This window comes from Pelobates fuscus, chromosome 5 (genome assembly GCF_036172605.1).
Source record: "Pelobates fuscus isolate aPelFus1 chromosome 5, aPelFus1.pri, whole genome shotgun sequence".
NCBI lineage: Eukaryota > Metazoa > Chordata > Amphibia > Anura > Pelobatidae > Pelobates > Pelobates fuscus.
Genome location: NC_086321.1, coordinates 325,646,628 through 325,673,137, shown reverse-complemented (window position 1 = coordinate 325,673,137; position 26,510 = coordinate 325,646,628). Strand labels below are relative to the sequence as shown.

At 38.1% G+C, this 26,510-nt stretch overlaps 1 protein-coding gene across 1 annotated transcript; it reads right to left on the bottom strand.

Moving 5' to 3' along the window:
- Window positions 1-7,726: 7,726 nt before the first annotated feature.
- Window positions 7,727-16,350, bottom strand: LOC134610297 (uncharacterized). Its single transcript, XM_063453242.1, has 7 exons — window positions 15,558-16,350; window positions 15,156-15,251; window positions 14,694-14,827; window positions 13,682-13,949; window positions 13,015-13,193; window positions 9,278-9,336; window positions 7,727-9,055 (listed from the first exon to the last, which is right to left on the bottom strand). The coding sequence occupies exons 1-7, from the start codon at window positions 15,619-15,621 to the stop codon at window positions 8,905-8,907; spliced, it is 951 nt and encodes a 316-aa protein (XP_063309312.1). The 5' UTR covers window positions 15,622-16,350; the 3' UTR covers window positions 7,727-8,904.
- Window positions 16,351-26,510: the final 10,160 nt, after the last annotated feature.

The following is a 26,510-nucleotide window of genomic DNA, read 5'->3' as shown; positions in this document are numbered from 1 at the left end:
GACCACAGGGGATCATGGAATCACCCCCCTCCCTGGACACAGGTAAGCAGGGAGGGGGGGAGAAACATTTGATTAAATTTTATTTAATATAAAATTTTAAAAGTTAATGGTAAAATGCCCATCCCCCCCCTAGTTTGCACACTAACACAACACACACTGCATACACTAACACACACACTGCATACACTAACACACACACTGCATACACTAACACAACACACACTGCATACACTAACACACACACTGCATACACTAACACAACACACACAGCCTACACTAACACACACTGCATACACTAACACACACACTGCATACACTAACACAACACACACTGCATACACTAACACACACACTGCATACACTAACACACACACTGCATACACTAACACAACACACACAGCCTACACTAACACACACTGCATACACTAACACAACACACACACTGCATACACTAACACAACACACACTGCATACACTAACACACACACTGCATACACTAACACAACACACACTGCACAGACAGACCTTCTGCTTTGTCAGGGGCCCCAAAATTTCTGATGGCGGCCCTGGCTGGACCCATGATTGCAGGGTTTGGATTCCTCAATTTTAGGATCTGCTTCCATAATGGATAACGTGAGCCATTAGCCTCTACTTATCAACTAGCTTTCAGTAGTGGCAGATAATAATTCATGTCAAATTTTATAGTCTGCAAGCAGCCATTACTCACTAACTGTAACAGCTGGTCTATTAAAAGGTAGCAACAAGATTTTTAAATGAGTCCTAGGTTAGTAACAAGCCCTAAGAGTGCTCCTTAGTGTAATAAATGCACAATTCCACTGTATACAGTATCTCTCGTGCCCGGTACTCATCTGTAACCCATATTCTGACAAAAATAATATTAATAATAATTATTATTATTATTGACATTTATATGGCGCCAACAAATTCCATAGAGCTTTACAATATTATAGGAGGGGGAGATTTAACAATAAATGAGACAATTACAAAAACTTGCAGGAACAATAGTTTGAAGAGGTCCCTGCTCAAACGAGCTTACAGTCTAGAGGGAAATGTCCTTGAATTATAACGGAGCCACGTTGGTAAATTTCGGTGATAAAAACCATTTTAAACATTACAAGCAAAATATTGTTTGTCTAGTTCCTTAATTGTATTAAACTTTGAAAACAGCTGGTAGGCAATCCTGTTCCACACAAATGGTCAAAGGGAAAAGGTGGCAATGTCATACTAAACACCTTTTGTCTTGTGGCTTATTGCTTCTGGAGAGACACACAAAGACACAGCATGCTCCCTCAAAGTACATTTACATATGCAATCAGTCACACTACTTGGTGGCAGGGTTTATTTGATAATTAGTTTCCTCAAAAGTAAAAAGACAAGAACTGTAGTTACTTAATTTTCTCATAGAGACATATGTTGATGTTAAATGTTAGAAAATTAAAAATAAAAATCAATTGAAGGAAACGTGTTCAGTTGTTACTGTAGTTGTTCCCTAAATTGAGCTTTACCAAGTCACCGCTGTGTGTTGTAGTGAATTTACACCAAATTGTGAGGATTCTTGGTGCATGAGATATAAATGACTCTGCAACATACACAGGCATTGCTGAGGCCCACAGCCATCTTGTGTTTAATTGAATCATTCCATTAAACACAAGATGGCTGTGGAAGATTCTATTGAAGGATTTACATTTTGTATCCGATGTGTAGGTCTGTGTATGTCTATCTGCCTTTAATCTTATGAATATAATCCAGGAAGGATGTTCAAGAAGGGCAATGGACTTCAAAGTATTATTTTGATGATTAAAAGCAACTGGAGATACATTTGATTGTCTAATGGCCGGGGACTGCAATAGTGAGGCAGCAGAAAGGCATTTGTTAGACCAAAACTCACTGGTGTCTCATAACCTCAGTGCTCTCCAGGCCTGGACTGACCGACTGTCTCAGACTACAGTGTCTAGGGCCAACAGCCTATGGTGACTATGTATGATGTGGAGGTGTTTGCAATAGAGACATTGGTATCAATGGATTCACAGGAAACCGAGTCAACACTTAAAGTGTCTCTGTCACCTTTGGGGATATTTGCAAATTTTGTGAGATTTGCTAAGAGTTACTGTTCTTTTGTTATACAGTCTCACAGTTAACCTTACAGTGTGATGTGCAATTTTGCTATTATCAAGTTGAAATTGGTAGCATCTTGTGTAGAGCACTGACAGGGCAGTTAATAGGTGAAATGAAGATCTATACTTAATATTATGAAATGCTAACCTACTCTCATAAACAGTTACACTATAAGGGCAAATTCAGCCCTCCCCCTCCCCCCCCCCCCTCCCCAGACTCCATTCAGTTTAATAACCCGACTTGCAGGGTCTGGGAGGGACACTATGTCCTTCCAGTTGATTATTTTATTAGGTGCTATACAATTTTTTTTTTTTTTTTTGTAAATATGATTTTATTTGAAGTAGAGGGGAATAGACGAGTAGCTTGAGTACGGAGAGGAATAGATGAGTAGCCTGAGGTCTCGCAGGACCCAATGTTTTTGAATAACTTACATTTAACAATTAGTTGAACATCATATCATATTACATGGTAAACCTCCCTGGCATTAATAGTATTGAGATGAGATACCGGTGCTTGTACGATGTGAGCAGGGGTGGGAGGGGAGAGGCATGTTAGTTGCCAGTGAGGGTAATCAAGCTCAACGTTGCGGGTTTAGTTGGGTCTGTACAATGCGGGATTCCCCGTACCAAGTACAACTACTTATCGTTGAACTCCTGCAACATCTTGTCTGTGGGTGATACAGCACAGTATTTATACATGATAGGGATGTGCATGGGCAAAACATTTGATTTGGCACTTCTGAAATTCGGGACTTCTGAAATTCGGGACTTCGGGAATACATTACTTTGGCAATTCCCTAAACCTAACCTGGGATAACCCTCGCCGGTCCATAGGGGGGAACGGGGTTCCACACTGGTGTGTGCAGCAAGGTGTGGTGATCGGGGAGCGGCCGTCTCCCTTGCGCCATCCATGCTGGTAGGCCGTGGTAGTCGTTTAGTTGGGGCCGGTGGGTAACACCACATTTTCGGTACTCCCGTGTAGGTCTCCCGGTCCTCTGCTGTTTGGACGGCAAGATGAGCTGGTTCTCAGCCTTGATCAGTGCAGAATTAAAGCGATTTAGCTTGGCAAAGCTGGAGCTGCAGACATGTGCGTCTGTTCGGCTCTGTAGTCAGGCCCCACCCCCTCTATCTTTTTTTTTTTATAGCTGTAAGCAGATGTTTACTAGACATGCCCCTACTCGCAACTGTCAGGTAGGGGCAGTAGGGAGGATTTAACCTCACTTATTTACTTATACTAAGTATTTATAGCTTAGTATTAGTTAAGTTGTGTGAAAGGCCAACATTATGAAAAGGAAGAGCTTTTTCTAATTTTGGTCTTTCAGCTTCTGAGTAGATAGCTCCCTAATCCTTGTGGGATTGCCATAAGGATACCAACATTTTTACAGTAAGAACAATAGCGATGTGGAATTCTCTGCCTGAAGAAGTGGTTTTATCAGAGTCTGTACTGATGTTTTAAAAGCAACTGTAGGCATACTTGCAAAACCATAATATTCAAGGATATAATTTTTAAATTGTGTGGCAATAGCTTCTTGTTCTAAGGATACATCTGACTGCCATTCTGGGGTCAAGAAGGAATTTTTTCCTAGTTTGTAGCAAAATTGGAAATTCTTCAAACAGTTTTTTGGGGGGTTTTTTTGCCTTCTTTTGGATCAACAGCAAAAAACATGTGAAAAAGGTTGAATATGTTGCTTTTCAACATGTAACTATGTAAATAATATTTTTTTACAGTGGCACGACACTATCGCTTTAAATATGGCAACACCGCAAGAGTACCAATTTAGAGAATTATCTGCAACATGTAGCCACGGCACAGATCAGAATTTAATTTGTCTAAATTAAATTATTTATACAAAATAATGGACAAATTTCGTCCGAAAACAAATGAACAAACAGATTAAATGCATTGGAACTAAACAAAAATTTTGTCAACCCCCAAGTCTAATGTGTATATGAATGCGTGTCAGTATGTGTGTTTCATTTCCTTAACAAAAGGGGGTTAAGGGTGGAACCCCCAAAAATGTTTTTACAGTTTGGAGGAGGTGGGGAGAAGTGCTAAAATAAATGTTCCCTCCAGCTGACATATAACCTACGTACGCATCAGCTAGGCGGGAAGAAGTAAGTGATTCAGTGGCTGTATGTGAGCTGGTGGGAGCTGGTGGGGGTTTGGCCGCACACTATTTAGATAGCTAAATATGACTAGGGTTAATTGGGGTATGGGGTATGTGAGTAAATAATGAATATGAATAGGTGGGTGAGTATGAGTATGTGAGAGAATGGTTCACATACATACATAGGACCAGTACACACAGCTGTGAGGTTGCGATGTTCAGTAAAATTCTGTACATATTACAAGAGGTCTCCCATTTAGACTTGTAGAAAGGAGATTTCACCTACAGTATAGTAAGAAAACCAACGTTGTGAAATGCTCTGCTTAAAGAGTCTGTTCTATAAGTTTATGAACAGAATCTAAAACACAGAATAATCAAGCATTTAATAATTAATATGTGGGATAACAGCTTGTTGATCCAAGGAGAAATGTGTCACCTAGTTTGTGGGGAAATCTTCAAATTGGCTTTTTTGCCTTTTATTGGATCAACAGCAAAAGAACAGTTATGTGAAAGGCTGAACTTGATGGATGTTACTGTTTGACTGTGGTCGTGTATCTGAAAGTGTGGGATAATTTATTTAGTGTGTCTGGAAATGTATTTTGGGTTGAGATATGGCCGTTTTTTTGTAAGGAGAATTTTAAAGGCAACCCTACATACATAATCCGCTTCATGCTTGTGAATATACTGCACAAGTGACTCCCATTCATTTCTAAAGGGACAACTTTGTAGATATATATGTATGTCTTCTTCTCATGATTTTAGTGCAAGATCAAAGAGCCCTACAAACATAAAAGGAAGCAATTATCAGCTCTGGAAGTTCAACAAGAAGGCTACTTATAGTTTTTTTTTCTCACAAAATACAGTGTAATGTAGTTTACTGAAAACTAACTCGCATAGTTTAGAAATTACAGCCAAATTTGAGTAAAAAAAAATGATCTTGGCTATAGTGGTTATAGTGAGACGAGTGCTGTGTCGCCCACCCCAAATACGTAGTCAAACAGTTTAACAGTGGTTTATAACTTACCTACTGTCTTTCATGCGACCATTGTGTTAGCATCACAGAGCTAAGTCCTGCTGTCAAGAGAAGGCTCAATGACTGACAATGTCAACTAAACGCTCTTCAACAAATAGCGCAGTCCTGCACAGGCAGGCTTAGCTCAGTGCAGAAGCTTCTGATTGAAGAGGTGGCAGCAGCGGGTGACAAGCAGATCACCAGGTAGTTTTTAAAATTGTTCTTAAACGGTTTGACTTCTTATGCTGGCACCAAGGCACTCCTGACACCATAGCCACTACAATGTAGTGGTTATGCTTAGAGTGTTCCTTTTATGCTGCAACCTTTTTTTTTAATGTAAAACATTTTTTTATTGAGGTAAGTATTTAAAATACAGAAAAGTTTGCAAAGTCAGCTAAGCAACACATGTCTACAATGTACATAGTCGAACATTTAAAAAACTGGACACTTCACAGTAAACTGAAACAAATGTCTCTTTATTTTTTCTCCTTTTTTTTAAATATGGTAACATATATTTGTCAAATCTAGCTAAATTGGTCATATTAATACAGAAAAATAACTATTATAAGGAACTGGATTACTAAATAATATATACTATATAATAAACTACTGGACAGTTAATTGAGCTAATATTCAAACAAAGCAAATAAAACCTATTAATAAACATTGCTGTTCTGTGACCAACACAATGGGATGGCTAATCCGATTCCTGTAGGGTGGGAGCCACTGCCACGGAAAGGAACAGTTGCATTACTGCTGGTAACACATTAAGAAAGCTTCGCCCAGCCGCCTAGAACTGCCGACACAAGTTATCAAAGTCAAAGTAAAATTAAACCATATATTCTGCAGAATTGCATACAGTTGCCATCTTAATGCTTGAGGGTACAGCCAGAGTTTCTTAAGTGAGAGTCAGAAATCTATCCAGTGGGGACTGGGATGACCCCCACCGCTCCAAAGAGAGGACAATGGTCCTCGTTTCGAAGCAGGAGATTGAGAAAAGGAAATTGGCCACATCCCCATCCTCGCGTGACTGGGCACGCCTCAGATCACTAGTTAAATTCAAAATAATTTGGGCTTCCAAATTGAGTATAGCTAAATAAAGTTGCTGTATTTCTCGAGTTTTGAGTCAAATGTTATTAATTAGGCCAGGAGCTCTGCAAACTTGTGTCCTGCTCAGTCGGCCTTCGGGCCCCACATCTCACAAATCTTATTTTAATTCATCACAATTCACTGTTTAGTTCATAATCCTTAATATTGTTTTAGTGTATGCATACATGATGGATTACAGTAAGTGAGTGGTAAAAACTACCCTGGCATGTTTCTCGAAAATTATATAATATAAAGGATCACTAACGTTACCCAGACCACGTTACCTCTATGAAGTTGTCGGACTGTAGTGGTTCTGTAGTTCTAACTCTTTAATGTGAAACATTTGTTGAGTACTATGACTCGGTGGGGCTCGGAAACTTCCATTTTAAATGCTGGAATCTTTATCCATGAATATTTTTGGCTAGAGGATTTGGTACTCCCTGCCAGGTCTTTTCATTCATTCATTCACAGCTGGGAGCAGCCCCTGGCCTAAAATGAATGAAGGGGCCTAGCAGGGAGCTTAGTAAATTTACAAAGATGCAAGGGCTACCCAGAGCATGGTAGGACAAGGGTAAGTGAGGAGATATGCATTGCTGTGTCTCTAGGCTCAAACCCTACGTATTTTCGGGAAGCTAGCTCAATGTCTCTAATACTTTACAAACAATGAACTTTACAGAACAATCACCTGCCATTTGTCAACTTTAATAAACTTTTATTAATATAAAAAACATGCTTATACCCACAAATGCTCCATAATACGATAATGTTGACAGTGTGGTCACTCTTGGTGTGTAAAGTTATTCAAGGCAAGATATCTTTTTGGAGGTATTTTTAAAATGATTTACATTTTTATCCCTAGGAATTTTACTTTTTTGTAAATGTGTGACCTGTGTATGGCGTGGAAAATAAAAAAATATGCTTAAAGCTCTTAAAAAATGTTGGATTAGTGGACCACCATTATTGGAACATTTCAATATTAAAAACAATTTAAGCAATTATATTTAATTTTAACACTGGGGTGTTCTTTTTTAATTTTAGATATAAAATGAACTCCAGCCCGATCTGCCCATTGTAAGATCATCAATACTGTAATTGTATTTATTAGTAATGGCATGGTTTTTATGTGCAAGGCTTCAAGGGCAGCATCCATGATTCAAAATCACTTAATTATCACGTAGTAGTTTTGGTGCTTAGACTATGAATTTAACCTACAGGAGAGGTTGTTATTGATTGATTGGTCATTGCAAGCGAGTATACAGAAACTGTAGACTCTAAAATGTTACTTTCAACAAACACGAGAAACTTAGGTTGTACAGTAATATTTATTATATATACATTGTATTTACAGAATATAGTCCAAATGAACAGAAGTATTTGGCTAGTTGAATTTTTAAACATATATACAAATGTACATCTCCTATACTGTATAGGAAAAAACCTCTAAGAATATTTATAAACCTTCATTAATATGTTTAAGAAGAGACAGACTTCAGCCACCGAAATCCTAAACAAAATCTAGGTTCATAAAATATTCTGCCGTACAGCTAAATTATATTAAATAATATCAAATTATTTAACCAGGATGTTTTCACTGATTTTCCTGTAAGCACGAGACATTTTTTTTGCCAAACTAACAAAATAAAGATATTCAATTATAAACTGAACTTTAACAAAATATATAATATTCTATAATACATAACGTTCTGAAGTCAAAACACTGATACTTAATCAAATTAACTCTAAAATGATAAGCTATTAAAGGGGGAGTGCCACCTAAAATTACATGGAAAAGATTTATGCTCACTTCCGTATGTTTTTTATGCAAATCAAGACTATACATTTTCTCTATAACAATACCTTAAAATAACTTAAATGAACACTCGGGCACCATAACAACTTCATTGGAATGAAGTTGTTATGGTGCCAAGAGATCACTGCTGCTGGTTTAACTTTAGGGGTTAAACTGTTCACAAATGGTTTAACCTCAAAGTCCACTATTAAGCGTCCAATCTCTCCGCCTTTCGGCACAATGTGCAATATTCTATATAATTCTACATGGCACCTCTCCTATAAAAAGTCTGTTGAGCAGACACTATACACATTATTTATCACAATGCTGGTAAAGAAATACATATTATTAATATGTACTTAACCCTGCAAATGTACTTTGAAAATCCTCAGCATCACCAATAACTTTTGCTAAGACACTGGTTTATTGACCTTGGCTTTTCAGTTATTAAATGTTCAATTTCCCAATCAAAAAGATGGATAGGCGAATTTTTCCAATTTGACTATTGCATCCTAGTTAAGTATTCAAGCAGGTGACATTATGCTTATGACATTCCGAGTCACTTCTAATATCAGTGTCACTAGTGCAACATGGCCTGCATTGCTTACTGGCACGTCTGCAGGTAAAGTGCCACGTTTTTCAGCATTCTTCAGTACCACATAAATGGACATCTTCAGCTAATTTCTCCAAACAGAGATAAGTCGAAATCATGCGGTGTATTTTTTTGACAGAATCCTAAACGTCCAAGTCATTTTACCAAGACCACGGTATTTACGTCTCACATTTGCAAGTCTTTATTGCGAACACTGATCGTATATGTCCATTTCTGCTCCTGAATGTGTGTGTATCGTATTCTTCGGGGACACATCCGTTTCGAGAAGCTTCCGCCCACACTATACATTGATCTTTGTTCCGAGAATCCCTAGAAGAAATTTGGAAACATACATAAATGATCGTGTTCATCAGGTTTAGATACAATTTTTTTTACTAAACCTTAAAGGAATAGGTTAGCTTATTATTGAACACAAAATGTATAGATCTGGTGGAAGGTAGTAGTCCAAACACATGATCATTAAGGAACACACAAGAGTTGTTAAAAAGGATATCAGATATATGGAGAGTGAAAAGTAGCAGCTGTGCTTACCTCAGTAGACAATGATTTCCTGACGAACAGTTTCCTAAGCACCTTCCCACGTCAATTTCCTGGAAAATTTACAAAACAAAGCAATTCACACAATATCCTCAATTCTATGGTAAACGCAGAAGGCAGCACAGACACAAACTAGTTTGCATGCAACATTTCTACATACACATCTGGTCAGAACAAAACAAATATAAAGCAGAGGTATCCTACGGTGCTAACTTTGTATGCACTAAGTTAAACCTTTGGGTGGAGAGCAACACATGACTATGGATAATTCACGGGATTATTTTAATTTAATACATTAAATGAATTGTGCAACTAATGCAATTACTAGATTTAACAAGTATAATGTGAGTAAAGAGAATTCTCTTCCAGATTGAAAGTTGGATTGTGACAAACCGTTACGACAGTTTAAAGGTCACTGTTATGGTACCAGAAGTCCCTTGGCATCATTCGGCAGTATATTCGCCAACTGTCTAACCGTTATGAAGGACCCACATTGTTTCTACTCTGAACTAATATTGCAAAGCAGAAGTTCATACTTACACATTATCATACTAACACATTATTTCAAAGAAAAAAAATTGATGCTAGGTGTAATTGTGAGAAAAAAAAATGCTAATAGAGGCATTTGGCAGGAATAATCTTGCTGTTTGAGAAATACTGCTATGAATTATATGTGAATACAGCAAAACAATATTTAACAGACAAAATAAATCAGATTTTATGTATTCTGAGAACCAGCTCTGAAAGAGCAAAGTATTTAGGTCAGTGGAATTTGTTGATGAATAAAAAAAATTCGGACTAAAATAAAATTAAGACACCAGATAGATCATTCACCCCCCCACGTTGGCAACACATATAGTTTTAAAACATTAACAAAGTGGATGTAATATAGAAAGTTGATTGCCCATGACTTTTATATGAAGGGAAACATGACTCAGGGATCACAATGTGGGTGTAAGTATGGGTGACGGAGATGACCAAATGGATAAAAATAGTGGCTAAACTCTCCCAAACCAAACATAACCTAGACATCAACTAGACTAGAACATCGACTAGACCAAATTAAGATGTCTTACAGAGGTCAAAGAGGACTAGAATGGAAATGTTCTACTTCTGCAATTTGGAACCTGGATAAGCCAGGTGCTGGTACACTTTATAATTTAATAATATTCTACAATATCATATGAGGAACAATACATAGAGGACATTTAAGAGTGTACGGCGTGTTACTGGAAAATAACGCTATTAAATAAATCTCATGACCAAATATCTCGAGAACCCCATTAAGTACATTTTATATTAGATTATTTGTTAATGTTAGGGCTCATGTAATCTAAGGGCAGCACTAAGACTTGTAGCGCCTGTCTCAGTAGTGATGCAGACTTAGGGAGACGTTAGGGAGACAATTGTTTCTGTCTCCTTAGCCCCTTGTCCAACATACATTAGGATTGTAACTCTCACTAATCCTGGCAGACTAGGATCTGTGTGTCCCAGTACTTCCCTGTGATTAAAGGTTCCTGTATTGCATTTCGAGAGACATACATGCAATAAGGTTTAGAAACATGATCTGTCAAATGACAAAAGTCTCCTGATCTAATCATTAAACTGTATGATTACCCAACATTAAAGGGTCTCTCTTATTTTGGGTTATTTGTGCGAGAGCCTCCACAGATCCATTTGTTCCTACATTTTTCTATTTTGTCTTAAAGTATCTTTGAAATGCATAGTAATTTCAATGAAATTCCAACACAGCCAGCATGAGTATTTCATAAAGTTGATAAATTATAAAATACTCAGAAGTGCAGAGCTGCACTAAGGATCTGAGTTTTGGATGTTTTTTTACGTTTTAATGTTCTCAGGCTTTTGACATTTGTTTTCACAACAGTGTTCTGTTCTAAAAAGTAAAGCAAAAATGTAAAAGGGGAGAAATCATCAATTGAATGAATGTGTATGCTGGTTCCCATGGTGATTGTCTCACCTTTAGAACTTCACACCACTTTTTAGATTAGAACATAACATTTTTATATATCTCCATCACTGTTTTTTTTGTTTTTTTTTCAACATATTTGTTCATGTTTATCCCCTTTTATCTACTTTAACTTTCTAACACACTGATTCAGTGCAGCATTGTTTCAAGCCATAGAATGTGGCATGCAATATTTCTAATATGCTCGTGTGAGCAGGGTCCTCAACTACCTATTGTTCCTGTTACATTTTGTTATTGTCTCATTTGGTAAATTCCCCTCTTACTGTAAAGCGCTGTGGAATAAGCTGGCGCTATATAAATACCAATAATAATAATAATAATATTAATATGCAAACATATAAAGCTGGTTGGAATAAGACAAATGTAAAGACGGAGCTTTTTGGAATAAAATAGAAACTCTTTACACATAATATTAAAGGGACACTTTAGGCACCCAGACCACTTCAGCCCATTGAAGAGGTCTGGGTGCCAACTCCCATCACCCTTAACCCTGCAAGTGTAAATAAATATTGCAGTTTTTACCTCCTAGGGTTAAGTCCTCCTGTAGTGGCTGTCTACCATGGGCGGAGCATGGGCGGAGCCTGACCCAGCGCTGAGGGACATTCAGGTAAGTGGCTGAAGGGGTTTTAACCTCTTCAGCGATGTGGGATGGTGGGCGGGAGGTAGGGGGGCACTCCAGTATTCTCTAGTGCCAGGAAAACAGGTTTGTTTTCCTGGCACTGGAGGATCCCTTTAACCCCTTAAGGACACATGACATGTGTGACATGTCATGATTCCCTTTTATTCCAGAAGTTTGGTCCTTAAGGGGTTAAACATTTGAATGTAATGCAACATTTTGCCTCGTGCAGCTTTTTACAGTTTTACATTTTACAGTTTTAAATGTCCCTATTTAGGAGGGAAAGTCACTATTTTTTGGCCCAAATCACTCTGTCCTTCTTTTCTATCATAATGTCACCCTTTTCTAGGAGCTCCATATTGTCGGTATGTCTGACAGTATAACAGCTTCACAGTAATAATACCTAGAGTAATGTGTCTTTAAACTGCAATAAATGTGTTTAGAAATCAGTCTATGTAAAAAAGGTACATTATCCTCATTTTAAATTACATTTTAGTCACATTCATTATTATTAGTAAGTCACCTATTTCTAAGAATAGACCCTACCATGGGCACAACCCCACTGACACAATGCTTAAATTAAAGTGTCCCTCTTTGCCCAGTTGAAATGTTGCCTTTGGCACGTAGGACTGCCAGTGGGATGTGGTTTAACCAAAAAAAAAAAAATCTTACAGGGTTTTAGCAAATAAAATTTTAGTGGATGAGGAATTATTTCCCCTCCTTCTCTTTTTATTGTTTATCATTTTTCCTTAGTAATTGTCTTTGTTCAAAAACATTCTTAAAAAAATGTTTAATAAAAATGATTTGAAAATGACTAAATAAGGAGATTTGGGGAAATTCTACAACTGAGCTACAGTTGTAGCTTTTAGCCCCAAGTTGCTCATTAGTTTTAACTTGCTAAAATTTTGACTTAAGTAAATAACCCCGTCATTTTTAAAACGGTATGTTAAAAAGTGACAACAATTCTTCCAAACAACAATCTAAAAATAACCCTGGTAAAAATGTACACATTGATCTGAAGACAGGTAGCATGCATTTTTCAGACTGCATATGTTTGCAGCTTTGCAATAATATATATATATTTTACAAACGGGAAAAAAAATGTTTCACACATTTGTCACAGTTTACCTTAAGCCTCTCTTCTTTGACACCTTTTGGGTTGTAGATTAGTTCATAGTGATATTCTAGATAGCTAACTCTATAGCATTTTTCTTTCATTTCACAGTTTTCCACAGTTTTCACAACTTCGGCTCCATTTGGGCTTTCGACAATCACAGAGTCCAATTTAGTCGGAGAACAAATGAGGCCTACAAAAGGAATTGGAAATAATTCACTTTTTCCATTTAATAAACATGAACATGCATTTATATTTCCAGGTAATCAGTGACAATATTCAGTTTTCTATCTAAAAGAAAATGTAGAATGGCATTAAGTTAATTAGAAAACAAAAATAAAATGAAGAAATGTCATGTCAAGCAGAACCACAATTATCTCTTCCATTACTTAGTAAAGATATGGTATAATTGAGGTACAACTTACTAAATTAATTTCAAATATTCCTAGTTTAATTTAAGATCATCTAAAACTTGGATTGATTTACAATTAAAAACTGGAAAATCAATATTTACGTCTGACGAGCAACTCCTTTTGCCAGATAATCAAACTATAATCAAACAACGTCTCTTCAGAAATTAATATCTTACTTAAATTTGAGTTAAGCGTTACTATATCGTCACTGTATTAAAAAAAATAAATGTAATGATTCCTGTATATGCATATTGTAAAAAGTATTTACCTGTGGAGTCTTGAGGATCTGAACATTTTCCAACATCTACTGTTGTCTCCAAAGGTGTCTCAGGAAAGAAGGTCTTTAGATAAGGCATTCTGATACATTCTTCTGGTACCAGGTTACACTGACAGTCTTCTATAACCTCTACCTCTTGAATTCCTTCATACAACAGTACTCTTTCTATCCCAACTTTTGTGGGTTGACAGCTAGATGCTTTTGGACATGAAGGCTCCGATCCTGGTGGGCTTGAAGCATCTGGAATTTTATCTCGTACCTGCAAACAATCAGGGAGTTAACATACATTGTAAACTGGTCATGTAAAAATCAGATGTGTTGCTATAATAAAAAATATACAGTTATTAATTCTTTAAGTTATACATTTATTTATGACGAACTATCAGCGCCATTGTTCCTAAGAGAATATAACTATTTTTGAAAGAGGAATATTAACAGGGTTATTCACTTAGGTGAGAATTCAAAGTGAATTTAAAATGTTAAAAATCCTCTATGCTTTCTATATGCTTTCAGTTTGAATACTCAAGACATACATTTGAAATTCACATTTGAATTCTCACTTTATTGAATTACCCTGTTAGTTAATAGTGCTGTCACTAAAACGCTTAGAGGACTCCCATGAGTTCCTGTTAGCTGTCGATTACATTTGAATCCATCCCATTTAATAAGTCTGGGTTACGTTTCACAACTTTTAAATGAGGCTTCAGACTTTAGTTGCCTAACAAGGTATAAATCTTTTTTACTTCTAAACGTGAAGTCCATGAAGGATAAAACAATTACAAGTGGCATAAATGATTCATAGGGTAGTATATTGGAAAATAAAGACATATAACCCATGCAACACGTCAACATTTATTACTGTATTACGTTGTAATATATACCCAGTGGATTATATTAATGCAGTAAAAAATGAGAAGAGGAATAGAAAAAGATGGCTAATCCATTGGAATATAATCCGATATTCAAATAAACATCATTTTTTCTTATTAAACATTGGATTTACCTTCTTGCTTCTTATAAAATCCAACATAGAAGAATGTTTTGGAACACCATGGTTGTATGAATTTACTCTTTGAGGACCACCACAATGAGATCTGCAGAGCCCAACATCCACACTTACTGGGCCGCCAGATATATCTGCAAAATAACACAAATAAATACAAAGGATCAACAGCGGTAACAAACATGCATGAATGGATAAGTTATTTTTTAGACTAAATGTTACAGGATAATTGTTTTTTTTTACTTCAGACGCAAATTTGATATAGAATTAAACTGCTAGATATTTTTTCTCATACATCTAATATTCGATTTAAATCCTTTGAGAATTTATGTTGTATCAACCTTAAGTTTATGTAGTGCAGTGTCGGAAAAAATCTGCACATCGCAAGGACTTGGACAAACATTTCTTGTTATATCAATAATTCCTTAGCACAAAATTCTTCACAATTTGTTACAAACTCACCTTGACCAATGTAAACAAAATTGCTCTGCCTTTTACAGCAGCCTCTCTCTGCAAATAAATTCCTTTTTTCACTTTGCTTGTTGACAGCCCCATCATCTACACGTATAAAAAAAAAAAACACATTTGGATTAGATTGGATTTTACATACAGCACAAGTTTATAAAGATAAATCGGCGAAAACAAAAATCAAACTAAGACTGTTGTCGTAAGAATAGATCCATTTGAAGCATCATAATAAAAAAAAATATATATATATATATATATATATATATATATAAAATATATAAGTACTGGGTCCAAGAATGTCATTTAAAGGTACAATGACAACTAATATGTACAGGGTCATATTTACACACTTAAAAAAGCTTCATAAAAAACACAGTTTATTAGAGGTGTACTTACATGCAGTACAGAGAGGGCAGAGCAAGCTGCAGACATACAGGAGTAGTAGCAATAGTTGATCCATGGTCTTAGTGCCTGTGTTGCTTGTAAGATACTGAATGGAACTTCATCTCTGACATAGACTTTTATATCCTCATGGGAGACAGATCTAACAGTTATATTGAAAGCATAGCTACAAGAGGCTGCTTAGATTTCAATCTTAATACAACACAAAAGTGGTGTCAAAAAACCTTAACTAATTGAATTTCACCATTTAAATGTGTCAAGGGTTGTGTTTGAGGGCCACTTCAAAGGGCTGTTTTAAATACTAAATTATCCCTCAAGCTGGGTTCATCTTTTGATTTAATTTACTTGCTCAGCTTGAGTTGTAGGCAAAAACCACTAGTGCCAGCCAAATGAAGACTTAAGTAGCTCGGAGTCTCCACTAAGTCTCCTCATATGAAAGGGATTGTAAACACTTTAAAGTCATTCATTCCTCACAGTTGTCTTTTGTCAACAGTTTACAAAAACTCTCACAACACTTTCCACTGACATCTACATTCACAACGTCTCTTTCAGGCTGTGAACGGAGATTGGAGGCTTTGTAAAAATAGTCAAATGTTACTACACAGAAATAACAAAAACAAGGTATAATTTATAATGAAATCCTCAGAGATACGGCAACCATGGGAACATATGAGCACACCAGTTAGAAAATAAACATTTCAATAGGCACAATTTACAAATACCATATTTTTACATACCTGATTCCAGGATAATATTGATTTAAATTACTCCATTCTTCATGTTTTTACAGAATATTGTTAAAACACATACATTAAATATAACAGTATTTAGGGATGAAATATTTAACTATGAATTACTGTTATTTCCATGATCTAATATAAAAAAAAAACTATGACTATGAAATAAAAAATAAAAATTAATATATATATATATATATATATGTATATAGTGTAGATTGGATTTGCCGTATTAGTCCAGTAGACAAGATGCCGAAATACCAGAGTATTGCAGTATACAATGATACCTTTTTTATTGGACTAACATAATATTTCAAAGACAAGCTTTCGAGAGTTTTCCTCTCTTCCTCAGGTCTGAAGCAATTGCAATTGACCCCTCAGGAGTGACCTGGATGTGGTGGCGGTAGCATGTGGGCTTTATTAAAGAATAGGGTATCCGATAAGGGGCGAGACGAAGTCATGAGGTCCATAAGTCAGGGCTGGCCACGAAGTAGCGGAGTCCGAAAAAAGCCAAGGTCAGTATACCAAGGAAGACAATCACGAGGAAAAAATCAGGAGTAGGAAATAATAGGACAACAGGAACAGAGCAGGTATTGCCAGGAGTCACAGCAAGTTGCTAAATAACCAAGGAACTGTTGGGGTGTGCACTTGGGTTTTATAGGCTAGTAGGGTCACATGACTCATTCTTACCTATAGGTGGGCTCCAGGTGACATCCATAAATCAGGGCCAGGGAGGTAGCGTCATCTTGGATGTTTCGGTGTCGCTTCTTTTCCACAACCACATCCACCACTGCTCTGGGGTCCTCAGGCATTTCCAGGGGAAGCCCTGCATGGTGGTTGCCACCTTGCATCGATGGTGCAGCTGCCCTGCCATCATGCCTAATCAGAGGATCAGCCATGTGGACACTGAGGGCACTCAGGAACAGGTAAGTACCGTAATTTGTGCCAATTGTGTATTGATTAATCAGGATTGTGTGTGTTTCTGGTTTATTTTGTTGTATTGAAGTACATTCCATTCACAAAAAAAAACTTTTTTTTTCACTAGTTAGCAGATATACCCTGAAAAATCATGCATGCATTTTTTTCTTCAAGGGTATATATAAAATAAAAAAAAAAACAGAAAAAATAAATAAAACAGAATGCAAAGTGCAAATGCTCAACTCTACAAGCCTGCCCAAGCTCCTATAATGGCTTTTCCTGCTATGCAAGTTCAGTCTGTGGCAAGCCCTTGTTGGAAAAAGAAGGATTGTTTTTATTGCATATGGTATTTTTTTTGCAAGCTGGGCCATTTTTAATTTTTTTTGTTGCTCAGCAGAAAAAAAAGAAGGCATCTAGTAAGTATGGCATTCTTATTTAACATGAATTTAGTTTATTGGCCCCCTCACTATTACTAGGCTGAGAGGGGTACGTAATGTATTTTTGGAGGGCGGATGGATGATTAGGGGCATGGGGATCCCAAGCCACTGTGGGTGACTTTAGTTATTTAGATTTTATTACAAGCCCCCACCCACCTCCAATAGGACCTCCTTTTATTATTTAGAGCTGCAACGCACCACCAATTGGTGAGGGCAAAGGCCCACCCCCTGTTTATTATTTAAAGCCCCAAACCACCATCAATAAATGGTTGCTTGAGGGAGACAGCAGATCTCCCCGTTTATTTTATTTAATAGCCTTCCCTTGAATGCTATAGGTGGGGGCATGGGGTGGACACTATGTCCCCCCCATTTTATAATTTTATTAGCTGCCCCACCTTGCGATCCCTCCTTTATTTAATTAGCAATTAGGAAGTAAAAGGTTAGCGGCCTAGTTGCTAGTCTTTTATGACAGAGAGGAGCTACTGGCTTCTCACGGTTTAACCCCTTAAGGACCAAACTTCTGGAATAAAAGGGAATCATGACATGTCACACATGTCATGTGTCCTTAAGGGGTTAAAAGACATGCCCCTACATAGCGGCATGACGAGTAGCAGCAGGTAGGTTTTAACCTACCTTATACTAATACGAGGTTCATATGACCCACACAAACTTAATTTAGTTAATCTCCCTCTCCAGCATCATTGGGTGAGGGGGAGGGCATTGGGGGATTTAGGAAGAGGTGGGGAGAAGAACTCCCCACCTCTTCTATTTTTAAATATTCAAATTTCAAGAAGGGAGGCAGTAGCTTCCTTCTTGTAAAAAAAAACAAATTAACAAATTACATGGATTTTGTCCAACAAGCAATGGTTTTGTTTAATAAGTTTATTTGTCTTGCAGGAGAATGGACGAATTGACGAGAATTTAGACGGAACCGTATTGTTCTAAAACGAATAACTAAGTCTATTAATTTCTATTGAAATCAGCACTTTTTTTAAAATGTACACACTCCAGTTCCATAAAGTGCTTTATATGTTTGGAGTTTTCCTTTAATTTATGACATTAGACTGTTTGCAGATAATTCTGTCCCTATCGCACACATGCACCGACATTAACAATAATTATTATTAATTATTTATAACGTGCCAGCATTCTGTAGTGCTGTACAATGGGTAACAATTCTGTATTTGTGGGTAGAAAGCAATAAACGATACTGCGTAATAAGAAGGTGAATGGACAGGATGAGACCAAGTGTCAACCAAAAAGGCGTGCAAGGGACCTTCATTGATAACATTGCTAGATGTATGTAAATTTCTGACGAGCTTCTCAACTTTGCTAGTGGTATGCCTTCAAGACAAGCCCAGGCAAGAACTTTTATCTTAAAACCTTCCAATCACAGAGTTAGAAGAGCTCCCTGGATAGGAGTATAGAAAAGCTCTTTGCAGTGAAGCTCTCATTTTAGAACCTCCAGCAATAGTAAGTAGGAAATTATTTTTTGAATTGTATTATGTGATTTTCACTAGACTTAGCATGTTTGGGAAGTGAGTTGGTTGTTTATGTATTCTTAGTAGATCCACCATAAAATGTTTGAAACAAATTTTATTCAGAAAGTATTTTGACCACTTTTTTAAAAACATTTTTTTTTTTTTTTTACATTTTTCTATGATGCTAAAATATGCTAAAATTGCCAAAATTATTTTTGTTCACATCGATCTACTCCATGATAACAAAGCAAAAAAACAGATTTTTAAAAACTTAAAAACTTTAATTAAAACTTAGCAAATTTATTTAAAGAAAAACAAACTGAAATGTTACTGAAATATGGCATAAGTATTCAGAATTTTTGCTATTGAGATGCAACCTGTTCTCTGGATAATCTTTGAGATGTTTCTACACTTTGATTTGAGTCCACATGTGGCTAATTCAATTGATTACATGATTTAAAAAGGCAGACGCCTGTCTATATAAGCTAAAAACCAGAAGCCAGAAGGTCAAATGAAGACAGGAGACAGGATTGCATACAGACAACAAAAAAATAATTCTGCTGCATTAAAGGTTGCCATATTGGCCGCCATAATTTTTAAATGGAAGAAGTTTGAAACACGCAGTACTTTTCCTAGAGCTGACCATCTGGACAAATTAAGCAATTGGAGGAGAAAGGACTGAACATGAGAGATAACCATGAGAGAATCCGATGGTCACTTTAGGTGAGCTCCAGATCGTGTGCAGAGATGGGAGAAGCTTAGAGGACAACCATCACTACATCATTTTATCGATCTGGCCTTTATGGCAGACTGGACAGATGGAAGCCTCTCCTCGCTGCAAGACCTATGAAAGTCTGCTTTGAATTTGTTAAAAAAACAAAAAAAAATTAAGCTTCTGGTCTGATGAAATGAAGATTGAACTGTTTGGTTTCCAATTCAAAGCGTCATGTCTGAAGGAATCCAGGCACTGCTCATCACATGCACAATGACATGCCAATGGTAAAGCATGGTGGTTGTAGCATCATGTTTTGAGGTTGTTTTTTTAGCAGTAGTTACTTGGAGACCGGTCATGGTGGATGAAAATATCAAAGAAGTAAAATAAAGAAAAAATACAAAAATATCCTTAATGAAAACCTGGTCCAGGGCCCTCAGGACCTCAGACTGGGCTGAAGGTGTAACTTCCAAAAGGACAATGACCCTAAACATGCAGACATGACAACACAACTCAGTAAATGTTCTTAAGTGGCCCAGCCAGATCCTGGATTTGAACTCTAGGTGTAAAGTGCAAAGTTTGTTGTATTATATCTGAAGAAACTTGAGACAGTGATCACTGCAAGGTGTTTCAACTAAATACTGAGTTAAGGGTCTGATTACATATATGTCAATGTGCTCTTGCATTTATGTCTGTTTAGTATATTTACAATGGTGTCAAAAATCTGTTGTTGTTTTTATCTGTGGCATTATAGGGTATTGAGTGTAGATTGATATATAAAAAATAATAACATTTAAGCAATTGTAGCATAAGGCTGTAACATGAAAAAATTGGTAAAATAAAGGTGTCTAAAAACGTTCTGAATGCACTATATATAAATATATATATATATACACTGAACAAAATTATAAATGCAGCACTTTTGTTTTTTGCCCCATTTTTCATGAGCTGAACTCAAAGATCTAAGACTTTTTCTATGTACACAAAAGGCCTATTTCTCTCAAATATTGTTCATAAATCTGTCTAAATCTGTGTTAGTGATCACTTCTCCTTTGCCAAGATAATCCATCCACCTCACACAGTGGCGTACACACAATGCACGGGGCCCCGGTGCGAAACTGATTTGTGAGTCCCCTCTTCCCTCTTCACCCCCCCTCCTACCACCCCGACAGACACACACACACATACACACATAGACACAGACAGACAGATACATACAGACACATACACACATACATACAGACAGGCCCACATACATACGGACAGACAGGTACACATACAGACACACAGACACATACATACATACAGACCGACACACAGACACATACATACATACAGATCGACACACACACAGGCACAGACAGGCACACACACATACAAACAGACAGGCACACATGCACAAATACAGACACACACACAAGACACACATACATACAAACAGACAGGCACACATACACACATACATACAGACACACACAGACATGCACACATACATACATACATACATACATATAAAGAGACATGCACACATACATAAGACACACATACATGCAAAGACACATACACACATACATACAGACACACAACACATACATACATACATACAAAGACACATACGCACATACAGACACACACACACAACACGTACATACAAAGACACATACATACAGACAGACACATATATACAGACAGACACACACACAAGACATACATACGAAGACACACACATGACACACATACATACAAAGACACATACACACATACATACAGACACACACACACACACAAGACACACATACACACACACAGACCCACATACAAAGACACATACAGACAGACACACACAAGACATACATAAAGACAGACACACACACAAGACATACATACAAAGACATACAAACAAGCAAACACACAAAATATTTTAGTCACCCTCCTGTTTCCTACCTTTTAGGTGCAGGAGGGTGACATTCCCTGGGGTCCAGTGGTGGCTCAGGTGGATGGGAGTCAGAGTTCCCACTCTGACTCCCTCCTCCTTCCTCCTGCGCGGTCTGTGTATGCAGGGAGGAGTGACGTGCAGTCACTTCCTTCCAGCTCTGTGTGAGGTAATCACAGGGGGCCCAGTCGCGCTGTTAAAGCACCCAGCGCTGACCAGGCCCCCTGACAATCCATATCCATCGGGTGGCCCTGACAGCATGGGCCACCCGATGGACCCCTTGGATGGCGGCCCCGGCAGTTTGCCGCGCGGGCCGGGGCCTCAAATGGCGATGGCGGGTACCCAGTCGCAGGGGTCTGCTGGGTGGCCGGGCCCCCTGGAGTGACGGGCCTGGTCGCAGCTGCGACCCCTGCAACCGCGGTATGTACGCCGCTGACCTCACAGGTGTGGCATATCAAGATGCTGATTAGGCCGCATGATTACTGCACAGGTGTGCCTTAGTCTGGCCATAATAAAAGGCCACTCTAACACAGATTTAGACAGATTTGTGATTTATATATATATACACATGGCTCACAGTTGTTACTTGCAACAAGTCATTAGAGAATGAAATTACTTTAATTTAAATACCTGAAGACCATGGCATATCACTACAACAGGGTTATTTACTAAAGTGTGAATAGTCAAAAATTCAGTGTGTATTGAAAGTGAATGTTACAATTTAGGTCTAAATAAACCATAATCTTTAAGACTGCTGTGTTTTCATTTCTGCTATTTCGGCCTAATTAGAAGTTTACTTTGAATTCACATTCAAAGAAGAAAGCAGAAAGTATCTTCATTATGTCAGTGTGTGTCCATGTAGCTGTATGTCAGTGTGTGTCAGTCAGTGTGTTTTCTCAAATAAATTACAATTTCCATGTCACCTGCGCAGTGATATAATTAGTCAATGTCTGTCAGTGTGTCTGTGTACCAGTGTGTGTATCTGTATGTATGTCAGTGTATGTGTCTCTGAATCAGTGTGTGTGTGTGTATCTGTATGTCAGTGTGTATATGTGGGTGTGTCCGTGTGTCTATCTATGTGTGTCAGTGTGTAGGTGCATGTGTGTCAGTGTTTGTATCTGTGTGTCTGTTTATCTGTATGTCTTAGTGTGTGCAGCTGTATGTGTGTCAACGTGTATATTTATGTGTGTCAGTGTGTATCTGTATGTTGTTAGTATGTGTATCTGCATGTGCATGTGTGTCAGTTCTTGTATCTGTGTGTGTGTCTATCTGTATGTCTGTCAGAGTGTTTATCTGTGTGTGTGTGTGTGTGTGTGTGTATATCTGCATGTGTGTCAGTGTGTGCATCTGCATGTGTGTCAGTGTTAGCATCTATGTGTCTTTTTATATGTATCTGTGTGTCTGTGTCTGCATCAGTGTGTGTACATGTTGTCAGTATGTGTGACTGGATATCTGTGTGTCAGTGTGTGTATATGTGTGTCTGTATATCTGCATGTGTGTCAGTGTGTGTACATCTGTGTTTCAGTGTGTATATCTGTGTATCTACATGTGTTTCAATGTGTGTGTGCCTGTGTATCTGTATGTGTGTCAATGTATGTGTATGTGTGCATACATTTCAGCATTCAAACGCCAACACTACACTACACTACACACAAACAAACCCCTGCATTCAAATATCAACACTACATACAAACACCATCACATTGAAATGTCAGTACTACATACAAACACACCTCTGTAATCAAAAAACTAAATTATTTATAAACACCCCACTGCATTCAAAAACCACACTGCGCACAAATGCACACTTGAATTCAAACAACAACACTACATTCACACAAACATACTACATACAAAAACATCCTTACTATTACATACACAAACACTACTCAGTGCTGAATACAACTCTGCAAGCATGGGAAAATAGTAGAACTCCAGCTGTCAAAGTATTGTATGACAAGTGGGGATCTACCTTTGGGCCATTCTTGCATCAGGGCCCTCTCTACGTTGGTTCCATCACTGTTGCAAACCACATTGCTCCCCCATCAAACTACCAGAGAAGGCTCTTCAATGGACCAACATGGAAAGGTAAATGAGGCAAACACACAAACTCAGACACTATACACACACACAACATAACACTCAACCACACACACAGCTTTCACAGAAACAGAGCCCAGGGCTAAGCTCCTGCTTAGTATCCTGGGTGACCTCAATCCAGCTTTGCCTGTAAGATTTTGTCAGAAAATGGACGAGTGGCATTTTTTTTTCAAATAAATTACAATTTCCCTGTCACCTTAGTAGTGGTATAATTAGTGGGTGCATATGGTCCTATATAATCTCCCAAAAAATCCCTTGCTAAAATAGCTGCTGCCATTTACCTCTATACTCTTTAGAGTTTAGGTCTAAACTATTTTTGTCATGGAGTGTCATGTATTCATAAAATAGAGAGCCTCTGGAGAGGAGTGGTTCCTCCCTAATCCTTGCAACGCCGATCAATGTGTAGAAGTTCAAATAATAATAATAATAATATTATAATATATTATTATAATTATAATGGTGTCATTATTTAACAAAAATCTTTATATCTCCATCCACGTGAACATAAGCAAATCATCACAATACAACAAGATATCAGGTTGTATAGAGACAGATGCACAACACACGGGAGGAGGCATTTTAGTGAAATAAAAGTATACTCTCCGCTTTATGTTCAACTATAGGCACTGTGAAAAATAAACAAATAACAAAATAAACTGACAGCAGTGTACTGTGATGTCAAAATGTAATCTGCTACATCACTGGGCCTATTTGCTACATGTAGCCAATGGCAGACAGGAAGTTATTAGACTGTCTGAGAGCTAAGTCTAGCTAACACAATTGCATTGCTGCAAGTGAATAATGGCACCTCTACTATGCGGCTATAAAACATTAAATATTACCGCTGTACGAGGTAATTAAGTCTCCAGTAGGAGAAACGGGCAATGTAAGCCCACAGTGGAAATTGTGCGAGGTATAATAAGTGCTTACACGTTAGCAATAAATCAACAGTAAATTCAAAGTCCGAAATTCAGTAAATGAAAACATAAAAAACGTGCTCTAAGCAAGTCTTAGGAGAAAAGTTACGAATGCCAATACACAGCAGCTCAGATGACAGCCATGTCCTGTTTGCGGTATCAGGATTTGCAGGGTGGAATGGAGCGATGTTGTCTATGTCCCAGGTTGGTGTTGGGATATATTGCTGCTGTACTGCAGGGTTCGATGTAGGAAGTGGTGCATGACCTAGGCCCAAATCCTTCTTAATAAGTGTGGTATCTCCTAGAAGGGACCAGTTTCCGGGAATCCTCAGAACCAAAGTTTCTGCCATTGCTGAGAATCTTCCAGTAGAGCTAATTTTGATTTGAACCACGGCTGGATTTGCCTCATACGCGCTCTCTCTTTAGTTAGGCCTTGATTTTGGCCCTTATATTAATCTTCCTCTACCATCTGTATTTGGCCCTCTAGTGCACGGAGAGATCAGCATCGAACATGGCCTTCATTTCTACCAGCAGGATCTTAATATCAGCGTTGCTCGCTGGTATGTGATGGTCATCTGCAGAGCCCTCACAAGCATCATCTGTTTCAATCTCTTAAGCAACAAAGTGGGACCAACATGTCTCGAGGTGGAACTGCCAAACTTAGCTCCCATCAAGACGTCCCTGGACTCTTACAAAGGCTGTGCTTCATCTGGGTCTTCCAAAGAGTTACTTCCCGAAAGCTCCCATGGTGGTGTCTTTTTGGTAGCACACAGCCTAGGTGGCAGCTGGAGCAAGTCATCTATATGTTGACTTTTCAGGTGTGCATTGCCTATCAACTGCTTAGACTTGCGCCTCATTCTTCAGGAGCTGCTTGGGGAGCAGTAGGGAACAAAAAAAACAAACAAAAAAATTGGCTGTGCCTGCTCTCGAACAAATTAAGGACCCTTAAATAGCCACAATGCTTTTTCAGTTTTTTTTTGTTTGTTTTTGTTTTTAAATTCTTTATTTTTGGCGCAGTTTCAGCAGTACAGACATAGGTAAAGGTGCCACAACAGCATATGCATGAGGTACAGTCACATTTAGTTTGTCTCATATGCTGGGCCGAGTTGAGCTGTACACATTTTATAATGGCAAGGGCTATGTAGTTTTAGCGGGGAACTGACTGTGCCAGTGGTGAGTGTGATATGTATGTCTAGTGTCGTCCCAGTGGGACTCTGAGGCGATGTTGGGGCGCTGGCACAGGTTATGGCCTTAGTGGTTGCTTAGTGCCTTGCGTGGTTCGAGATGTGTCAGGTTAGGTAGCGGAGCAAGGTCTAAGCCTTTGCGTCTCGTCTATGTGAGAGTGCAGTGTGTTTTGGAGCTCGGGTGTTTGTGCCCACGCAGGGCTTGGCCTGTCGTGGCAGCGTACAGGAGTCATATGACCTCTTCTTTTGTTTTTTGTTTTTTTGTTTTTTTTCCCCAGCTAGGCCGGTGTTCCTGCATGGGGGCTCCAAGGTTTACTGTGCCCTATAACCCCGGGCATTTAGGGGGGGGGGGGGGAGGAGGGACCCTGGTTTGGGCGCTGGGCAACCGCCTTACCGTCACGGGGCTGTGTAAGTAGTACTAACCGGTGAGGTTGGGGTCAATGATATCAGGTTGTGAGTGTCTTAGCTTGTCATAAAAAAAAAAACAGCAAAACAAAGCGAAACAAACAGCGAATAAAAAACACAAAA